This window comes from Elaeis guineensis, chromosome 7 (genome assembly GCF_000442705.2).
Source record: "Elaeis guineensis isolate ETL-2024a chromosome 7, EG11, whole genome shotgun sequence".
Classification (NCBI taxonomy): domain Eukaryota; kingdom Viridiplantae; phylum Streptophyta; class Magnoliopsida; order Arecales; family Arecaceae; genus Elaeis; species Elaeis guineensis.
Genome location: NC_025999.2, coordinates 69,909,858 through 69,931,264, shown reverse-complemented (window position 1 = coordinate 69,931,264; position 21,407 = coordinate 69,909,858). Strand labels below are relative to the sequence as shown.

The 21,407-nt window shown below is 39.6% G+C and overlaps 1 protein-coding gene across 5 annotated transcripts; it reads left to right on the top strand.

The window, feature by feature from the left end:
- The first annotated feature begins 14,388 nt into the window (after positions 1-14,388).
- Positions 14,389-16,972, top strand: LOC105048965 (double-stranded RNA-binding protein 3). 5 transcript variants are annotated; one of them, XM_073261063.1, is made up of 5 exons: positions 14,389-14,683; positions 14,825-14,878; positions 15,101-15,350; positions 15,479-15,698; positions 15,806-16,972. In XM_073261063.1, exons 3-5 carry the CDS (start codon positions 15,105-15,107, stop codon positions 16,696-16,698), a joined length of 1,359 nt encoding a protein of 452 aa, XP_073117164.1. In that variant the 5' UTR covers positions 14,389-14,683; positions 14,825-14,878; positions 15,101-15,104; the 3' UTR covers positions 16,699-16,972. The 5 variants fall into 5 exon arrangements, with proteins under 5 accessions (XP_073117164.1, XP_073117166.1, XP_073117163.1 ...); XM_073261062.1 differs by having other exon boundaries at positions 14,390-14,683; positions 14,825-14,877; positions 15,022-15,350; XM_029265711.2 differs by having other exon boundaries at positions 14,396-14,683; positions 14,825-14,877; positions 15,022-15,350; positions 15,845-16,972.
- The last annotated feature ends 4,435 nt before the right edge of the window (positions 16,973-21,407 follow it).

Here is a 21,407-nt window from a genome sequence, read left to right as displayed (position 1 = left end):
AAATATTTAGCTAGTTGGTCTAATATATGTTGTCCGAAAAAATTTGATGGGCTTGAAATTATTGATCCCAAAATCATGAATCAAGTGCTTTTAATCAAATGGTGGTGGAAATACTATTCCGAGTATAACAAGCAATAGAAGAGTTTGATGGATTCAATTTATTATTCGAACAAACTTTCCTCTGAATCAATGCCTCAGTCCCTCTTTATTGCCTCTCCAACTTGGAAGGAAATCTTAAAGGTCTTCAAAATATTCAGATAGTGTATAATTTTTATCATTACGGACCACAGATAAACTTCATTCTAGTTTCATAGCTGGGCCAATGGAAGAATGCCTATTGAAAACTTTCCTTCCCTATTCACCCTTGCAGCCAATCGGGACACAAGTATTACTTATTTTCTTTCAAAAGCTAATATGTGCGCTAACTTCAGATCATCGATGTGTTCCATGGCTACCTTAGAATTACAAGAATTTCCTACTCAACAACATAAATCTCACTGTTGTTGATGGGATGGTCTCATAAAATAACAATGAATCACGTGATTCTCTGGTGGGCTAACTTGTCCTTTTGTATAAACAACCCAATGTAATCCTCCAACCATACCACTTGCTATGATTACTCTATTATTTAAATATATTATGACGGGAGCATCTTACTCCCCTCATGACTGTTATATATCATTACTCTAATGGCATAACTCACTTGTAATGGCGTTTTTTATAAGTCATTTTGTATCTCATAATATTAAAAGTTTTGAATCTCAATCCATGCTTGTAGAAGAACAAAACTTATGTATTAAATTGACTAAGATTTGAAATTATTGATTGCTGTATTACAATTAAAATGTAGCATGATTTTTCACTTTGAACACATAAAAAAGAATAACGATATATTTAATGAGAAAGGGACCAAACTTACCAATATGAGTGATCCGAGATTCCAGAGCTTGGAAGAATGGGGACCAGAGCATGGTCTAAGTGGGATTAAAACAGTGAATTGTTTAACCTATTGTATCAATCACTGAAATAAAAGAGAAAAGTATTGAACATCAATTAGTATGCGTAATATGAAAGTATCATGGAATACTTGGGAAGAATACAATATCTTAGTACTGCAGGAGAAGAAACCCATGGCCAGCCCAAGAAAAGTTAAGGAAATGATAATAGAATTGTGCATGATCTAAAGATCTTTATTAATCACAGATTTCATACATACATCAATTTTCATCTAATGTTAGAAAGAGAGTAATTTCTTTGAAAACGAGTAATCAAACTTATCCTCAAAATCAAGTGATCATTATTGCCGCTTAAAACCCGATCCGGTTAAGTTGATAGATAAGCTATTTTGCTTGTTGATGATGAGAAAGTTTGGCTAAATGCTGGAGTAGATCTGCAATCACAAAGAAATGTCAAAAGGTTTATTAGATATATCCGACGGAGATCTTTCAATACTTAAGTCAGATAGAGTTACGAGAGAAAATAGAAGATATGAAAGAGAGAAAATATACAAAATTTTTTCTTCCCGTACTTGAGGATCCCTTATGCAGATATTTTTATAGAAATGAATATGAGAATCTTTATGATTGAATTCATAAGATAATCAGGCAAGCAGTTAGGCTTTTTTTCTTATCAATTGATCAGAATGGAGAAAATATACCTTATTAGGTGTGCTATAATTTAAGCACTTGCTTTATCTGCTCATCAGTGAAGATATATCTTTTCTAGATAGATCAAGATTATGCTGGATGATAACCTTTTGCTAATAAATTAGAGATTTAATTGATCATTGATTTCAAAGAAAATGTATCACCATTTTGTTGGGTGAGCTGAGCTGTCAGACAATAATTTTAAGATAGCTAATCAAAGCTGTATCGAGCATGATCTTAGCCCTCATGGCCAAATGGATGGAAAAAGATATAAAAAAATAAAAAAAATCAAGGATACACTCTAATAATGTGGAGTGGGAATTTTTGAGAGCTTGGTGGCAATTAGAGTCTAGTAGCAAGTAGTCATGAGAAGTTTTGGGTGAGGGGAGGCAGTGGACGATGAGATGGTAATTGAGAGATCCATGTAGCAGCATGGCATGGTTCATGAATAATATTTTAAATTTTTTTATAAATTTTAAGATTTTTTTATAAATCATTGATATAAAATGATCGTAAGATAATTTAATTATACTAAAATTAGATTTCTAATGAGACTTTTGGAAAAGAAGATATTTCATTTAAAAAGAAAAAATTTTACACACATAAAAAAGAAACACTCAAAAGAATTTTGCTTTTTATTTCTTCTTAAAACTTAAGGAAAAAAATCACTTCTTATTTATTTTTCTTCATGCATAAAAAAAAAAAATCAAACTGGAGTTTGTTGTTGCGGCAATCAAAGATAGTAGGAGATTGGGGAAAAAATCTTGCCTTTATTTCTTCTTGCAATTGAAGTGCTAATTTGTATCTTTAGTTATTGAATCAATTAGAAAGTTTAGTACGATATCTTTATTTTTTTCTATTTCAAATCTATATTAATTTTCTAATATATAAAATTATATATATTTTATTATTATTATTATTATTATTATTATTATTATTATTATTATTGTGTGGGCATCATTTGCTTACATAAGGAGAGCTATTTTAGCATGGTGGTAAAAGCATCGCATGGTTTATGTATATTTTTTTAAGATTTTTTATGAATATTTAGATTTCTACGTATTATAAGAATTTTTATTCGGTGCGTAAAGCATTTTACTCAAGCTTCTCTCTGTTCATCTCGTCCACGCATTTTAATAGAGGTAAAATCAAAAAAAGCAAAGGTAAACCGGTAAAAACTGGAAGGCTAGGTAGAATGAAAATTCTTCGTCCCATCCATCATGGCATGCTTTCAGATATGTGCTTCGGTTAGATAGAATGAAAAGTTTTCCCATCCCATCAGGTCCTTGCCATCCTGTCACGGAATGCTTTGAAACGTGTGCTTGGGTTGGGTAGAGTGGAAATTTTCTTACTATCCCATAAGGTCCTTCCCGTCCGCTCATAGAAGGCTTTAAGACTTGTGCTGGCTTCCCTCGAGCCGTTTGGGAATGCTTTGCGATACGTGCTCTCCTCCTATACGCATTTGAACAAAACGGGAAAAGAACGCAAGTCATTTGGGAATGCTTTAAGATATGTGAATCAAAGGAGAGAGCCTGACAGATGGGAACAGATGCGGAAGCCGGAGCTTTAACCTCATAGTACAATCAAATTACAAGTACAGCTGCATTTTTTTTTATCTAGAGTTTTGTGGATAGTTTGCTCTTTTGATAACCCATCTATTACAGATCATTAGATTAAAGATGAATGATTTAAATTTTTTCGACAGCAGCTAGTTGGAGCACCAACGTACATAGCTAATACGATAAATATTTCAAAAATATTTATATATTAAAATAAATAATAAATTTTATAATTAAATTAAATATCAAAATTTTTTTTGTCAAAAATTTTTATCCTATCCCTCCTCTCTCGTATCACGATTTCTTGATGGGACTAGATGGTGTTGGGGAAGGCCCAAGAAAGGAAGGAGGAAGAGAAGAGGGAGGAAGAGGAGTAGGAGGGAGAGCTTAGATCTTTGCCAAGAACAAAAGAAGAGAGGAGTGGTGGAGGAGGAAGGGAATGGCATGTAGCAGCGAGAAGACAAGTGGTGGAGAGATAGGTGAAAGAAAAATAATGGGGTAGCATACGGTGACTGAGAGGCAAGCGACAGATTCAAGCAGTAGAGTGGTGGACGGAGAGGAGGAGAAAGAAAAAGAAGCATACCCATATGATAGAGAGATGGGCAAAAAAGGAGTAAGGGGCAGCATACGATGATGGAGAGGCGAGCGGAGAGTGGCAGAGAGATGGGCGAAGGATAAGAAAAGAAGAAATGGGTGGCCCTGAGAAGAAGTTCCAAAAGAGGAGTAAAAGAATTAAAAATAATAAAATATTATTTTTAAATAAAATAATAAAATATAATAAAGATAATAAAATAATATTTTAAATATTTTATATAATAAAATATTACAAAAAATATCATAATAAATATTTTTTATTTATGAATTTGGTCGATCAATAATCGGGCATCATCATTACATATAATTTAAATGGCCAAAATCCTTTTGAAATGTTTTACTATAATTTACCTGCATAAGAATCTTTGGGAACGAATCAGCCATACTTTAAACGATGCATTTGTGCACGATAGAAACGTCTTCGTCAACGACAGGAACAAAAGACAAAAAAAATTTATGCATGCATTAATTATTATATAATTTAAAAGAAGAGTAATTATTTTTCAAAAAAATTAGTAATTAATAGAACTTACGACCAAAAGTAAAGTAGCAACAATCTTGGCCCTCATAGTTAATACATGGTGGAGAAATATATAAGAAACAAACAAAAGCACGGACCAAACTCTAATAATGCGATGGTTTCATAAAGAATTTTGTTTTTTAAGAATAGACTGAGAAGCTATTTTAGTGCAGTAGTGAAAGAACGATGTGGTTTCATAAAGAATTTTTTAAAGATTTTCCATGAATTATTAGATTTTCCATGAACCTCTACAATATATATAATTTCCAAAGATTGCGGAAAAATGTTGTATATATATTTTTTTAAAAACATATTGTAAAGTACTCGACGTCTAAATGATTTTTCTTAAAATTTTGTAAAGAAAAGGCAATTCCACCATCGACCGAAGCAACAATACTGGCACAAAACTCTCTCCCTCTCTCTCTCTCTCTCTCGCTCTCGCTCTCTCTCTGAAACCATCGGCAAGTTAACTAAGAGCATTCAGAGGTTGGCCACGCCTGCCTTATGAAAGAATTGGATGAAATAGAGGATCCAAAGTTTAGAGAATAAATAGTGCTCAAATTATCCATTTTGTGTTAGCCAATCATGGATGAGTATAACCTTTCAATCTCAGGATATTTTGCCAATTGAATGTAATTTTTTTAAGAAATATGAAAAAGATAAAAGTAAGATTTCAAATACTATCTGTTGCGGCCAATCGCCTCGTCGTCCGATCGCCGGGAAGCGTGCACCTGCAAAAGGAAGTCCGCACTGACCGGAGGCGGCTCCGGTCGGGGACCCTCCGACGGTCAAGTCAGAGAGATGACTGGGCAACAGTGAAATGCAGACAGAGAGCTCTGAGAGAGGGGGAGAGGGGGAGAGGAACGAGCCTGCGTATGTGGGAGAGACGGGCGGATCGATCCTTTGCACTGTTGCCTTCCCCGATATATATAGTGGAGCTAGGTATGGCGCCGTCATTAATGGCGCGGACAAGTGAGGAACTGTCAACTCACTGTGGACTGTCAGAGCCGCCGTAAAAACGTCATGTCGCCGTGTGGCCGTCCAGTCACCAGGGTTGACCCGGCTCTCGGCGGGACCATGTCCCTAGGTAACTGCGCCGCATGTCCGTGTCAGAGCTGACAACGTCTGGCGGCTGTACGGTGGTTGGAGGAGCCGACCGACCCAAAATCGGTAGCCAGCTGAGTGGTGTCGGGCCCCTCCATTGGTCGGCGAGCATCATGTTGCGAGAGTCGGCCATCAGACTTCCTGGCCGGAGTCGGCCAGTCGGTCGGTCGGAGTCGGCCAGTCGGTCGGTCGGCCAGTCGGAGTCGGCCAGTCGTCCGTCGGGGTCGGCCAGTCGGTCGGTCGGCCAGTCAGGGTCGGCCGTCGGGGTCGGCCAGTCGGTCGGTCGGCCGTCGGGGTCGTCCGTCGGGGTCGGCCAGTCGGAGTCGTCCGTCGGGGTCGGCCAGTCGGAGTCGTCCGTCGGGGTCGGCCAGTCGGGGTCGGCCAGTCGGGGTCGGCCAGTCGGAGTCGGCCGTCGGGGTCGGCCAGTCGGGGTCGGCCAGTCGGAGTCGTCCGTCGGGGTCGGCCCCTTCGACCGTAAGTCGGTCGGTGGGTATTCCCCAACAGTTGCACCCCTCCACTCCTGAGCCCGATGTCGTGTTGGCTCGCGTGAACACGTGGGCGACGGCTTCGGACGAAAGGAGTGGTGTTCCATCTTTTCCTGCCCCGACTCTGGCGATCATATCAACGAACGATCCAATATCGATCGTCCCGACTGTAGGTCGAGCATGCACGTCGGGTCGGAGGTCGGCCAACCTCCGAACGTTGCTCGTCGACACGATCATTCTGCAGAATCTGATAGTCGAGTAGCATCCGACGTATTCGGATAGGATAACGATGGCAAGTCGAATATCCATTGTCCAGCCCTTGGTCGGACGTATGCGTCGGGATGTATGATAAACGGTGGCAAGCCGAATATCCTTCGATCGGTCGTGACCAGATCGGTATGTCGCGAATGCGACTGCGGTCATCTTGGCGTTTTGCCCTTCTTAGTCGAAGCTAAGTCGGCAAGTTAGCCAGCCGCATTAGTCGAAGCCCTTTGCCTTCAGAGGCCGAGGCCGTCGGTTCGGCGATCGGTGATCGAGCCGTTGATTCGGCGATCGACAATCGGCCATGTTGGTCGGAGCCTTTTGCCTTCAGAGGCCGAGGCCGTCGGTTTCGGCGATCGATGATCGAGCCATTGATTCGGCGATCGACGATCGGCCATGTTGGTCGGAGCCTTTTGCCTTCAGAGGCCGAGGCCGTCGATTTCGGCGATCGATGATCCAGCCGTTGATTCGGCGATCGACGATCGGCCATGTTGGTCGAAGCCTTTTGCCTTCAGAGGCCGAGGCCGTCGATTTCGGCGATCGATGATCCAGCCGTTGATTCGGCGATCGACGATCGGCCGTGTTGGTCGGAGCCTTTTGCCTTCAGAGGCCGAGGCCGTCGGTTCGGCGATCAGTGATCCAGCCGTTGATTCGGCGATCGACGATCGACCGTGTTGGTCGGAGCCTTTTGCCTTCAGAGGCCGAGGCCGTCGATTTCGGCGATCGATGATCCAGCCGTTGATTCGACGATCGACGATCGACCGTGTTGGTCGGAGCCTTTTGCCTTCAAAGGCCGAGGCCGTCGATTTCGGTGATCGATGATCCAGCCGTTGATTCAGCGATCGACGATCGACCGTGTTGGTCGGAGCCTTTTGCCTTCAGAGGCCGAGGCCGTCGGTTTCGGCGATCGATGATCGAGCCATTGATTCGACGATCGACGATCGGCCATGTTGGTCGGAGCCTTTTGCCTTCAGAGGCCGAGGCCGTCGTAGATTCTCCGCTCCTTCGATCTCTATCAGGATCTGCGCACGAGGAGCGGGGAGAGGGGTGTAGGAGTCATACCTGCGATGCGTCAGTCTCGGACTCCATCGTCAGGGTGACTTTTGGATTCGTCGGGGTGGCGAGACCCGACTATCTGTCGGGAGCCTGCTTGGTTCGGCGGGTTCCCGACCTTTCCTCCGCTTCTCCTTCGGGCCTCTGGGTTCGGCCAAACGTCGGTCGGATGCCCCTTCATCCGCGTGCATATACTTATATGCGCGCCCCAGTAGTTCGGCGTATGTTCGGGGGAGGGTTTTGTCCAGGGAGTAGGTAAATCGGGACGCTCTCAAGCCCCGCTTCATGGCTGAAACAGCCATGTCTTCATTGAGGTCCCGGACCTCGAGCGTGGCCGCATTGAATCACGCCACGAAGTGTCGGAGCGTCTCGTTTTCCCCCTGCTTGAGGGAGAAAAGGCTGTCCGACGTTCGCGGCGGCTTTCGGCTGGTGCTGAAATGGGCCACGAACGAGTGCTCGAGCTGTCCGAAGGAGTGGATACTTTCCGATCGGAGGCCGGAGTACCAGGCCCTGGCAGCCTTGCGGAGTGTGGCGGGGAAGCCGATGCAAAGGAGAGCGTCGGTTGCCCCTTGAATCGTCATGAGAGCTTTGTAGCTTTTCAGATGGTCGATTGGGTCGGTGGAGCCGTCGTAAGACTCCGCGTGCGGCATCTTGAACCGATTGGGGATCGGTTCGTCGAGGATGAGTCGGGAGAGAGGTTGGGCGGTTTGGAAGTCGACGTCGTTTGAAGACTTCTGGCCGTCCATCTGCAACTGAGCGAGTCGGCGGTCGATTTCCTCGAACCGGCGCTCGTAGTCGTCCGCTCGTCGATGCTGGGAGACCCCAGGGGTGGAGCCTCCGGAAGATTCTGAGAGAGAGGCCGACGGCGTGCGCGGCCGTTTCTCCTTCCTTGCCCGTTCCAACGGGGAAGGGGAGGGCCGCTGGGACCGTCGGTCGTCGCGCCGTGGTCGCCCCTCCTCCTCTCCGTGGGAGCGCTGTTGGGAGCGCTCGTACGGAGGCGACAGGGGTCGGTGCGGCCATCGGCGGCTGCTCCTGGAAGGCATAGGTCGGGCCGTCGGTTGCTGCTGGAGGCTTTTGACTGCGTCGGTCAGTACGGTCATCTGCCGCACGATGGCCGCAATCTGGGCCTCCGTGGTCACTGCAGGGCGCGGAGAGCTAGGCTCCGCCGCCGGTGGGGGCGGGGAGGCTTCTTCCCGACGGGAAGAGCACCTGGCCGACCCAGTGACTCTTGATCGTTGAGCTCTTGTCTTTGTCATGCCTTCCCCTACCTGGCGCGCCAATCTGTTGCGGCCAATCGCCTCGTCGTCCGATCGCCGGGAAGCGTGCACCTGCAAAAGGAAGTCCGCACTGACCGGAGGCGGCTCCGGTCGGGGACCCTCCGACGGTCAAGTCAGAGAGGTGACTGGGCAACAGTGAAATGCAGACAGAGAGCTCTGAGAGAGGGGGAGAGGGGGAGAGGAGCGAGCCTGCGTATGTGGGAGAGACGGGCGGATCGATCCTTTGCACTGTTGCCTTCCCCGATATATATAGTGGAGCTAGGTATGGCGCCGTCATTAATGGCGCGGACAAGTGAGGAACTGTCAACTCACTGTGGACTGTCAGAGCCGTCGTAAAAACGTCATGTCGCCGTGTGGCCGTCCAGTCACCAGGGTTGACCCGGCTCTCGGCGGGACCATGTCCCTAGGTAACTGCGCCGCATGTCCGTGTCAGAGCTGACAACGTCTGGCGGCTGTACGGTGGTTGGAGGAGCCGACTGACCCAAAGTCGGTAGCCAGCTGAGTGGTGTCGGGCCCCTCCATTGGTCGGCGAGCATCATGTTGCGAGAGTCGGCCATCAGACTTCCTGGCCGGAGTCGGCCAGTCGGTCGGTCGGAGTCGGCCAGTCGGTCGGTCGGCCAGTCGGAGTCGGCCAGTCGTCCGTCGGGGTCGGCCAATCGGTCGGTCGGCCAGTCAGGGTCGGCCGTCGGAGTCGGCCAGTCGGTCGGTCGGCCGTCGGGGTCGTCCGTCGGGGTCGGCCAGTCGGAGTCGTCCGTCGGGGTCGGTCAGTCGGAGTCGTCCGTCGGGGTCGGCCCCTTCGACCATAAGTCGGTCGGTGGGTATTCCCCAACACTATCAAAATGAAAAGATTTGAATGATATGATACTGTTCTCGCAAGTTTTTGGTTTAATTGTACGTCAGCATGGAACATAGTTCCTATTCAATGTTATATCATTTGGGCAAAATATTAGTAGAATATTTGATATCAATATTTGAAACCTCGGATGAAAGTTCTGATGAATGCAAATAAAGATTATGGGTTTTAAACTTCCATTTTTATTTATATAAAAAAGAACATCAGCAAGCAAGCACATACAAATTCAACCAGTATAGATCATCCTAACTTCCCTCTGAAGCAAACGTACTTGGTTCTATTCAGAATGCCATTCTTCCATCTAAATAAAGATTAATATACCGTATAAGACAAAATCTTGCTTATAGTTCTTAAAAGAATATAATATCCACATAAAATAGTAGTTATATATAATTTTTCCAATACTTGTAAGTGCTAACAAAAATTATGATATTTTATAAATATTGAAAAAAAATCTATTTAAACTGCCGCAAAAAAAAAAAAAAAAAAAACTAAATTCTTCATAGTTTACAAATATAGAGATAAATCCTCTATATATAATATGTTATCTGACATTTGTATACAGTTTTCAAAATATGCAAGAGGTATGATAGATAATATTTTTTTTTTTAATCTTTGTCAATATTTTTGGAATGCTGGGAAATTCGTAACTCCTTATAGTGATGTCAAAACGTCGTTCATGTGCCTTCATAGGGAGGGAGAAAAGGACAAGAAAAGGAGGGGTGGTTAGAGAAACATGCATGGTTTAGTGCACATAAAATTTTGAAGTAAGGAAAAGTGCAAATGAACCAAGGCCGGCTTTCTAAGAGTAGCTTAAGATTAACTCCTTATGTAAAATATCCAATTGAGCATGAGCCAAGTTTGATATGATGCATTATTCAAGCAGCTTATATATTCTGTGACAAGTTTGATTAAACTTTTGCAAACTCGATAGTGTTTATCAGCATGATTTAAACATATGTAGGAACTTGATTCATTTTTCTAGTTGAATTGAGCTCAAACAGGAACACTACCAAGCAAGCTCAAGCTATTCAAAAATAGCCTAGCTAGTATATTTGCACCGATCGATAACCAAAATATTGCTGACCAAAGACCTAGACTTTTAACCTTCAAACTTAAGATTTTCTTTCTTTTTCCCTTGTTCTTATCTTGTTTTAGCGCAGAATAGAAAGTTTACATGTAAGAACCAAAATAAACAAAGAAGCTTAATCAACCGGAAAATAGATTGGTTAGATTAGGTTTCAGCATGAGCAGTGCTTGATCTTTTAAATGGGTACGTAATATACTGAACCAAAGCCTGATCTACTTTCCCTTTAAAATAAAATAAAATGACGCAATGCATTTGTTGGATCGAATTGGGCTAGTGTAAACAAAACACAAGCTATAAGAAACATATTAATTTACCAGATATAACTTGATTACATCATTAGTATGTTTTGTTAGACACAGCCACCATAATTGTAAGCATTGTGAGCAACTAATTCTACATAACTAAAAGAAGATCAGCCACATGTAGAAGTCAATGAGGTAAATTAGACACAAGCTACCTGAAAATTAATAGTGATAACTTTTCTCAGAAAAAAAAAAATAATAATGGTAATAACAAATTATTTTCTAAAATTCCAGGGGTTAATGGTTAGTGTGGACATGGGTCCAAATATCATTTGATAGGATCTGTATAACATAAAACATCCATTTCTGAAATGGATTTGGATAATTTCGGACTGAATGAATAGTTGTCTAAACCACTAGTACGTGCCCAATCCCCCCTTCCCCACCAAAAACAAGAACAACAAAAACAGTTTTTACAAAAAAAAAGAAAAAAAAAATCCCCACAGCCCCCTGAATTTCCATTTCTCATATTCTAGCACTTGGTATCAATCAACTCCATTTGCTCTGTCAAAGAACAGTGAAAAATTTAGATGGACAAGTATAAATTTTTTCTTTTGTTTTTTGGCACCAAGATGGGTTTAGCTCAATACATTAATGTTTTGTTTGTTCAAAGAGGAACGAGTCTTTATGATGCGCGGGAAATTGCTTTCTGAGAGGAGACATGGGGTTTAATGCAGATTTGTTTTCACATGAAAACAAAAAAGGAATTGGAGAAGGTAATAGTTATAAATTCATATCTAAAAAAAGTTTAGTGAAAGGAAATAAAATACAAGTGTTTGATAGAAATTTAAGTTATTTATTTATTTATTTATCAATGATAAATCAAATATATATAACTAAGGTTTATCATATATTTATTAACACAATGTCCCTTCGAATGAAATTTTTAGCTCCACTGCTGCATATGACCTTACTAGTTTTAATGTTTTCTCAAATTCTATATATATATATATATATATATATATATATGTATATATATATATATATATATATGTATATATATATATATATATGTATATATATATATATATATATATATATATATATATATATATATATACATACACACGTGCGCGCGCGCGCATATATATATATATATATATATATATATATATATATGTGTGTGTGTGTGTGTGTGTGTGTAATGGATGAAAAAGGGTTAGGATTTTATCAAAAAAATAATAATTATGTCAATATAAAAATCTATTACTTACGTGCCCCATCTATCCTTTCAATTTTAGAGGATATAAATTGGTAGGTTAGAGTGGATGGCTAATCTCTTCATTTCATCTATCCTTCCTAAAATTTTTTGAACCAAATGATGAATGAAAGCCATTCATCCTTCTAATACTATCGATTTTCCCTCTCATGACCTCAATCAAATATAGAGATAATATTAACTATGGTTGATGACTCCCTTAATATAATGATTTAGTCAAATATTCAACCATCTTAAGTATGGTCAAATGTGAAAAGAAACTAAGTAAGTTTATTCTTAGAAATCTTTTGGTTGAGAGTGCCCTCCAAACAAAAAAAAAAAAAAAAGAAAAAAGGAAAGTTAATGCTAGAATAAAAAATTCAGGTGGCCATCTTATACAATCATAAAAAAGCATCATACAAAGGGAAAATAAATATTTTTAGTTCATGTCTTCTTTATCTATTTTATTAGATAGGTTTTCTACTTTGTTTTGTTCATATCTTTTATTTTTTGGGTAAAGTTTTGCTCATCTTTTTCAAGAGCTTATAGATTTTGACAAGAGTTCAGTTTTGCTATATAGGAAGGTAAATCATAATATTTAAACAATAGTCTCTTTATGAGATAAGTGGATGCCCCAACAACCAAAGGATCAGTAGAAATCTCTTAACTTTATAAAAATTTATATTAGAAAATGATAATATTTATGTATGCATATATTATATTTTATCTATACTATTTACCCTATAATATTAAATTTTATTACTAATAATTTTAATTCTAATACATATTTCTATAATTATAAGTAAATAATTAGAACTGTCATCTATTTTTATTTATATTCACTGTTTATTAGTTGATTTCTTAGTTGACTACTTATATAAAATTAGTTAACTATTTAAATTAAATTATACATTACTTAGTTATTTCTATAACTAATATATATAAATCAATTTATATACATTTTATTAATTTATAAAATTATTTATTTAAATAAATTAATTTAGATTAAATATTTATATAATTTTTATTTAATTATAAATTATAAAGATTATAAATTTATATATTGTCCTACCTATTTAGTATAAATAAATATTATAAATTAATAATAATAATAATTTTTATTAAATTATAATTTAATAAAAATATCATATAAATATTATTCATTTTTTCTTTCATGCCTTCTATATTAAGAAGGAAATCATTCCTATCCATTCTTCATTCCACCCTCTTCTTCGCCCCTCCTTCCTCTATTATTTATCCTTCCTCTATTCAATCCTTCGTGTGAAATAGAGAATACATCCATACTAAATAAAGGGTGGATGAACATATATAAGACAAATATGATGGAATTTTTTTTATCTTTGTTGATTAAAAGCTTTTTGGTTAGTAATAGTTTAACCTAGCACTGCCTCCCAACCTAACAAGGTCGTTGGTTAAAGTTTTTCCTTTAGAATTTGACCTTTCGAAACACATGAGACAGTTAAGGTTTTTTTTTTTTTTTTTTTTCAAATAATACTTGAGAGATTAACTGTTGCCTCAATAGAGTTTCCGTTATATATGGTATACAGCATTACGTATGTACAAGGCTAGTGAGGTGGAGCTTTTAGTTTGCCTCTGTTGAAGAAAAGTAATGGAACCGTTTTTTTGGCCAGTGACAGTTACGCCACACTCCCATCACCTGGCCTAGCGGCAGCTTAACGTGCACCCACATGCCTTAAAAGGTTCATAAATTGCGTCAAACAACAACATTAGAATTGTGTTTGACCATACTACATTTGTATAGATTTGTCCAACTACAATTTTGGATTGTACCAACGTGGCAAACAATGATAGTATTTGATGTATATTTAGTCGGAGAAGTTGGATTTTGAAATGTACATAAAAATGTGTGACTTCTATAATTACATTTCAATCATTTAATTTGAAAAAAAATTATTTCTATTTCAGTTTTTAAAAATATTTAAAATATTTTAATCCATCAAAATTCGGTTCCTATTCTTTTCTACTGTTTAAATTTTATTTCAATTGTGATCATAAATTAAAGATATTGGAAGATATCATCGTTCTAATTTTTATTTTAATCTTTTTTTTTTTTTTCCGATTTTGATTCTCGTTGTGAATCAGATGCGCCCTTCAAATGGCCAACCCACTCGTAAAAGGCTCAATGGTGATTTCTCCTCTGCAACTTTAAACTATATCAGTGCTAATCAGATTTAATGGTGATTTCTCATTTAGAAACTTTAAATTATATCAGCACTAATCCATGATGGAGATATCAAAGGGCTGTGGCTGGTCCCAAGGAACTGTAAGCCTTGACTGGAGAACATGTAACCCCTTCAACGCATTTAAATCCTACTGTTAAGAGACCTCCGAGCCCAAACCAAGGCCAACGGCTAAAGATTGGTGAGAGGGAAAGCCACAAAAAGCTTACAGAAGCTATAAATGCCCATTAATGGTAGAGGGGTGGCCGGCTTTGGACCCTCTATACCGCTGGAAAACCGTGCTCCATTTGGAAATTGTGCTGGTTAAATACAAAAACCGGAGTCCCGTTTCCATCCTCTCCCACTCTGAACTCCAACAGGAATCCAAGACCACTATGGAAGTCCCACCCAAAAATAAAAAGTGACCTCTTTTGAGAACTTTCCTGTCTTCTCCCTTCCAAGATGATACGAAGGCCATCATGAGGTTGTAAAGCGATCCCAGGAAGGTGGTTGCGTTCCCTTATCCTACTTTTCTTAAAGGTGGGCTGCGCTCTCCATTCTCGTGTCCTTCTTGTTCATGGCTTCTTCCTTGTTTGCCTTCTGAAAAGTGTCAAACTTTTTGATTCAAAAATTCTTCTTTTTCCTGTTCTCCCATAAGTTTGGATTTTCCGTGTGTTCTAGATTCATGGCTTTTGCTGCTTCTTCGTTTGCCGTGCTGCCTTTTTGAATCAAAGGTAACAACCTTTTATTCATTGCTTCTTCCCTGCTTACCTTCTAAAAAGCTGTATCTCTTAATGTCTTGCAAGCTTGGAGTTGAAAGCCCTGGTTTCTCCTGTAATCTCGTATGTGTTTATTGTTTGTGCTGGCTTTTGATTCAGGAGGTCTTCTCCTTCTTTCCCTCGCTGTCCTCTTGTAAGCTTGGATGCTTTGTTTGCTTTAAAGTGATCCATTGGTAACAGGTATGTATAAAAACCAGCTACAAGAGCTAGCACAGAGGAGCTGCTTCAATCTCCCCTCTTATGCTTGCACAAGGGAAGGACCAGACCATGCACCAAGGTTCAAAGCCTCAGTTAACTTCAATGGTGAGATCTTTGAGGGGCCAAGCAATTGCACCACTCTAAGGCAGGCAGAGCATGCTGCAGCCGAGGTGGCCCTCACCAACCTCTCCACCAGAGGTCCTTCAAGGTCTCTGGCCGCTAGAGTCCTTGTAAGTCCCTTTCCTCTTTCCCAGAACTTTGTTGTGTTCCTCTTTATTTTGTCATGGGGAGCAAGCTATTTGTCTCTTCCTATAATAGTTTTCTTCCTTCTTTTTGTCCTGTGGCTACTGTTGGATAGGATGAGACGGGGGTGTACAAGAACCTTCTCCAAGAGACTGCTCACAGAGCTGGCTTGAAGCTCCCTGTCTACACCACGGTGAGGTCTGGGCCTGGCCACCTCCCTGTCTTCACTTGCTCTGTGGAGCTTGCTGCTATGAGCTTCACTGGTGAGCCAGCAAAGACTAAGAAGCAAGCTGAGAAGAATGCTGCCATGGCTGCTTGGTCTGCTCTTAAACAAAGTAAAAAACAAGTCTTTTTTATCTGGTCTAATATGTTTTTCTTCTTCAGTATTCTTATGGTTTAACTTCTCCTTCCCCCACCTTTTTTTTTTTCTTTCCGAGCAAAGCTGTTATGATTTGTCTTCAAATGGGTTATATATTTGTAGTGCCAGATCTGGGTTCTTCCTCTCAGCAGGCCAAAGAGAGAGAGAATAGTGAAGAGCAGGAAGAGGTAGTTGTGACAAGAGTTTTATCTAATTTGAGGCCTAAAGAGGAGATCAAACCAATGAGACAGAGAAATCAGCAGCATCAGAGGAGCAGGGTGATGTTAGGCTCTAGAGAAGGCACCTCTGCTTCTTCTCTCAATTCTTTAGGTTTTCATCACAAATGGAAGGCTATGGATCCTCTATCCCCTCAACGACAGAGATGTTTCCTAGCTCCCCCACTTTCCACTGGCCCCAAGATTTTACCCCCACTGCCCTTATCGCAGCAGCACTCATCTACCACCCCTCAAGAGCCACATTTCTCCAAGGACAAGAGCAACAATCTTCCTCTCTGTTCATCAAATAGACCATTGCCTCCACCTCAATTGGAGGAGAAACAAAAGGATGAGGAGGAACAGATCAATGGGAATTCAGTTGCAAAGCCAACTCCAGCATATGCTCTCATGCCGGCCTATTGCCGAGCCTTTTCTTTGTCGAATACTTCGGTCTCCAACCGAATAATGGATCAAAGAATTCAGCAAAGCCAGATGGGTGCTAGGACATTTGGCCCCTCTCCTCGAACCAATCCTTCAACTGGAGCAGCTACTACAAGAAATATCCAGCCAATTCCAATTCCCACAATTTTTGCCAGTGGTGGATACCATCCACCTGGTATTGCTCCTGCTGTGCATATAAGATCCGTGATTCCAGTCTGCGCCGCCCCGCCGATGAGGCCGGCTGTTAACACCACGGTAGTCCAGAAGAAAGAAGGAGAGATCTCGGCAGCCACCTCAAAGCTCAATAGGCTCCACTTGTGAAGATGGAATGAATTGCTTCAGCATCCCTTGATAAACTTCTTTTCTGAATACATATTCTGCAGGTTTTGACTCTATGGGGATTTTGTTCTTGAGAACTCTCTCTTGCTTTTGCTTGTTTGAAATTCATGGATTTTGGCTCTCATGGATCTTCTGCTGAGGGTGGTTCCTTGGGTGGAATTTTGTCACATCCAGCTATGTAACTGATAGACTTGTACTCTATATTCTCTATGTTTTCAATGATAATGTTACTGCTGACTAGAGTTATAGACAAAAAGCATCATACAGACATCAATTTAACACATCATACATACAAATTTTTGTTTCGTTTGTCTCTTGGTTTATATTTTGGTTCCTTGGGACCTTTTGTTTTAGCTGATGGCTTCTTAAGAGCCAGCCTACTTTGCCTGTCAGGTTTGGCAATTCGAATGAAACCAAACAATCACATCTTTTCTGATGCAAAAGATCTTTCAAACTTCATGAATCTAGTGTTGAACCGTCTTGGATTGCTTAAATTTTTCTTATTTTGCTTCATCTGTTCTGATCAAACTCTGATTGTTTTCTGCAGGCTGATAGTCGGGAAAACTATCAAACTCTTTATACCTAGCTTACTGATTTTTCATCCAAAGTTTAATCCATCTAGTCTTAGCTTAAGACCGCATTTCAAGTTTTCTATGTGTGTGCTTTATATGACAGTCTAGGTGTCCTGAGGGAACTCTGTTGCAATGGGATAGCTCTTCAACTCTTTCACCATTTTTTTTCTCCATGTACTATAAAATTACTACGGATAAAAGAGAGAAGTGAGCACCACATAATTCTGTGGAAAGAGATGTGTCATGATATCAATGAGCAATACTCACATTTATTGGCATCTCAGATGGAAGCAGGAGAGAGATGGAGGGGGGAGAGGGAGAGAGTCGTGGATGGCAGATGGCAGGCATTGAATGCAATAAGTAGAGGGAAAAAACAAAAAAGAAAACATAAATAAATGTTGTTATAAAAAGCTAGCTTTTAAGTGTGTGGTCAGTCATTTAGTGGACTCTGCCCTTCCAATTAATGCCTGTTGTTGGGTAGGGAGAGAGGGAGGGGAAGAGAGATGGAGAGGGGGGGGGAAGAGTTGTGGATGGCAGATGGCGGGCATTGAATGCAATAAGTAGAGGGAAAAACAAAAAAAGAAAACATAAATAAATGTTGTTATAAAAAGCTAGCTTTTAAGTGTGTGGTCAGTCATTTAGTGGACTCTGCCCTTCCAATTAATGCCTGTTGTTGGGTAGGGAGAGAGGGAGGGGAAGAGTGCATGCCTTGAATGCCGGCTCCAACTTCCCAACTCCTTCAGCTCTCTTTACTCAGTTGTTTGATGGCCTATATGCCGCTGCTCTGGATTTGAGACTTTTCCTAGGGGACTGTGTTCAGTGTAATTTGCTCCAGGATTGGATAATGTTACGACTTAGCCACGTGTCGGGGGTTGTAGCATTTGGAGGAGCCCAAAGGACACTGGCTTTGAGGGGAAAAAAAATAGTATGTGTAGGTACTTTAGGAGGAGCTAATTTCAGGGAAAATGGTCCCTTGGCAATTCAAGATGCTGGCGTAATTAGTGCAAGGTCTCCAGTAATTGTTGGGAAACAAGGGATACAGTTGACAGGTAATAAGATCATTCATTTTTGAGTTGTTCTTCGGACATTGCTAATTTTCTGAGTTTATTAGTTGTATAGTAGAGATCTCAGCAGTTTGAAAATTGGACGATGCAAATTTTGTTACAAAGTGTTCAAGATTTGGCTTTACGGAAGAAGGGTTGCATAATTTTGGACATCATTGCCCAAACTCTGAATGAGTTTGTCAGGGGACATTTTTTATTCAATAGTAATATTGTCTCATTTATCATAAAAAGAAATTGTGCCTTTCACCCATTTGTTAATATCAAACTATGATAATTTAACAAAAAAAATTTTAATTTATTGATTTAGGAGGATCATCAGATTTCATGTAAATTATTTTGACTACTACAAATAGGATTGTATAGTGCCCAATAGTAAGATCTATTATATTAACATCAAATTACATACTAAATTTTTGAAGGGCATAATTTGATCATATCTTACTCGATTACAATGATTTTTGCATAAAAAAATTAGATAACATTTTAAGCTCTATGAGGCCATTTCTTAAAAGATATGGTACACTAAGTAATTATGCCCAATTTTATCATTTGAGCTTTGAAATAGGCAGTCAAATTGAATTTTTTTAAAAAAAAAAAAAATTATCCAGATGTATCTTTCAATCTGGAAAGAATTAGATGGAGCAATTGAAGTTAAAGATGATATAGAAGTTGAGATTTATTTTTTATAAGATTTTAATTTTTTTATATTTATTTATACTAGTCATGTCTAATTTCGTAAAATTTATTTCTGATTTGAATCAAAGATGGACTCACTAGCATAAACATAAGCTATATTTCTTAAATTTTTATTTATTAACGAAAGAAAAAAATCTAGGCCTTATTTTTGTTAATATTTTTATTATTTTTAAATTTTTTAAAAAGAGATTTTAAGTTGAGCAGGTTGAAAGAGTTACTTCTTTCATCCCAATCAGATCATTTATTACATTGCATTTAGAATTTGTTGATAAATAATGGAAACAAGATTTATTTTTATTGAGCTTACAGTTGCTAAGCACCAAAAGAAGTTTTACGGTGAAATTATATGCAACTTTTCCAGTAGAATATCCCAGTCAATTAGCCGTTAAGATTTGCAACCGCTTATAAATAAGTTTGGTTCTTCTAAAGTTGAGGTGAATTTGATCATCAGGATTATTCAATGTAATGTGATGGTGGGCCAAGATTTTGGGAACACAAGTGCTGTTTGGCATAGGCTTTGGCATACCTTAGAGAGTTGCTTGGGATCTGCGGGTGTTTGCCAGCGCAAGCTGCTTCCTGTATTAGGCTTTCTGTTTTATGATTATTAATTTTTTCTTTCCAGGAGAAATAGGGTAGAAATATCACCAGCCCTTATTCTGCTGTACATCTTCCAAGTGGAGAGGAATGCCTATCAAGTGAATTAAAACTGGTTGGCCAAATCATATATAAGGATTAGAATAGCTTATTAATTTGAAATTAGAATAAATGTAGTTATAGAAATGGCTAAGAGCACACTGAATTTTGAGATAACCGAACATTCAAGAAAGATAGCTGGAGAAGAATCGCAAAATGTTAAAGAAAAACAACAAAATGGATGGTTAAATGGGGCATTAACACCTTATTATCAATATGGGGATGGGGTTGTATCTTTCGTGTGAAAGAATGGTTGATCTTCTTTTGCAACGTCAAGCCATTATAGATCTCAAGGTACTTCAAACTAGTTCATCCCTCCATTTGCTTAAATCTCGAAGTGATTATTATATGATACAATGGTAGATATGCATCAAGGAAGCCTTCTTCGCATGAAAGATGCAACCCCCATCCATCAAAATGTATCAGATTATACAATTCATTTTCAGATTTAGGAGATAATATATGATGGGAATTTTTTGAGGTTGTTTTGTCCATTATTATTTAGGCTCGGGTAGTTGAACCAGAATTTTTTTATACTTATTTTTAGATTTTATTTGTTTACTTAAGTTTTTTTACAATTACCTCCTTCAAATTACAGGTTAACTGTCTCGTGTTTTTTATATCGCCTTATCCTACGATCCGTTGCCACTGTCATTTATTTCTGGTCCTACCAATGGCGGACCACAGACATCATTTTATTATTCTTGCTCTAAAACATAATATTGAACAAGATATCAAATTTTGATCAAGTAAAATAACCACTACAATCTTAGATTGCGACCTCCAAATGGCCAGTTTGTGATTTATGGCATCAAAGAAATTCTCAAAATGTAGATCTATCCCCAATTGCCAACCTCCTTGTCATTTCCAAAACAATATGTTTAAGTAACCTGATTAAGATACCAATTTTTTTTTAAAAAAAACCAATCTTGTTTCATTCCTTCCCCCTTTTCCTCTCTGCCCTCCTCTTCTCGCTCCAAGATCACCTTCTATTTTCTTTTACATTTTACACATACAAAATTATAAACAAATAGACATATCGTGCAAGCATACACCTATCCATGTGCACATATATATTAGTGTGTGCGAGCCATGGACTAGAACCTGTAGAAGAATCAACAATGAGTCGAGAATCTTGTTCAATTATAAGATTATCATGCATGTTCCATGATATCACCGCTTAGTTCATTCGATTGATATGGCAGTCGAGAATTGGTGCAGTGCATGGTGCGGTTGGTGATGTTAGTTGGGTCTTGGCATGCAGCTCAACTAATTACCAAATGTCATATATAAGACCGGTAAAACTAAGTGGTGATATCATAGATGTTTTTGGTATTGTTTTCTTAATTAAATTGCCCAAATTCTGCTATTTCGTTGTCAAATTAGGCTGAGTTGAATACCACACACTGAATTGTCTCATTTGCAACAGTCAATATGACCTACTCCACAAGCCAATCAAATTACTTGCAATAGTCTTAGGATCATTTAATAGGAGAATGGACTTTCATGGGATGTATACGTTTTCAGTTCATCAGTAAGCCCTGCGAAGGAAGTGGGGCATTTTATTTATCTACCTCTCTCACTGAATCCTTTCAGACCAGCTCCTGGTAATTAGTCTCACGTTTTAGAGGGTTGGCAAAAGTTTCCTTTGCTTCCTTCTCTCCCA

What these genes read in the sequence shown, in the direction of transcription:
- LOC105048965 (XM_073261065.1), top strand. Translation starts at nt 15,105, where the DNA reads ATGTATAAAAACCAGCTACAAGAGCTAGCACAGAGGAGCTGCTTCAAT. An exon ending in CTCTGGCCGCTAGAGTCCTT is followed by an intron (nt 15,351 to 15,478) that starts GTAAGTCCCTTT and finishes ACTGTTGGATAG; the next exon opens with GATGAGACGGGGGTGTACAA. An exon ending in TTGGTCTGCTCTTAAACAAA is followed by an intron (nt 15,699 to 15,805) that starts GTAAAAAACAAG and finishes TTCCGAGCAAAG; the next exon opens with CTGTTATGATTTGTCTTCAA.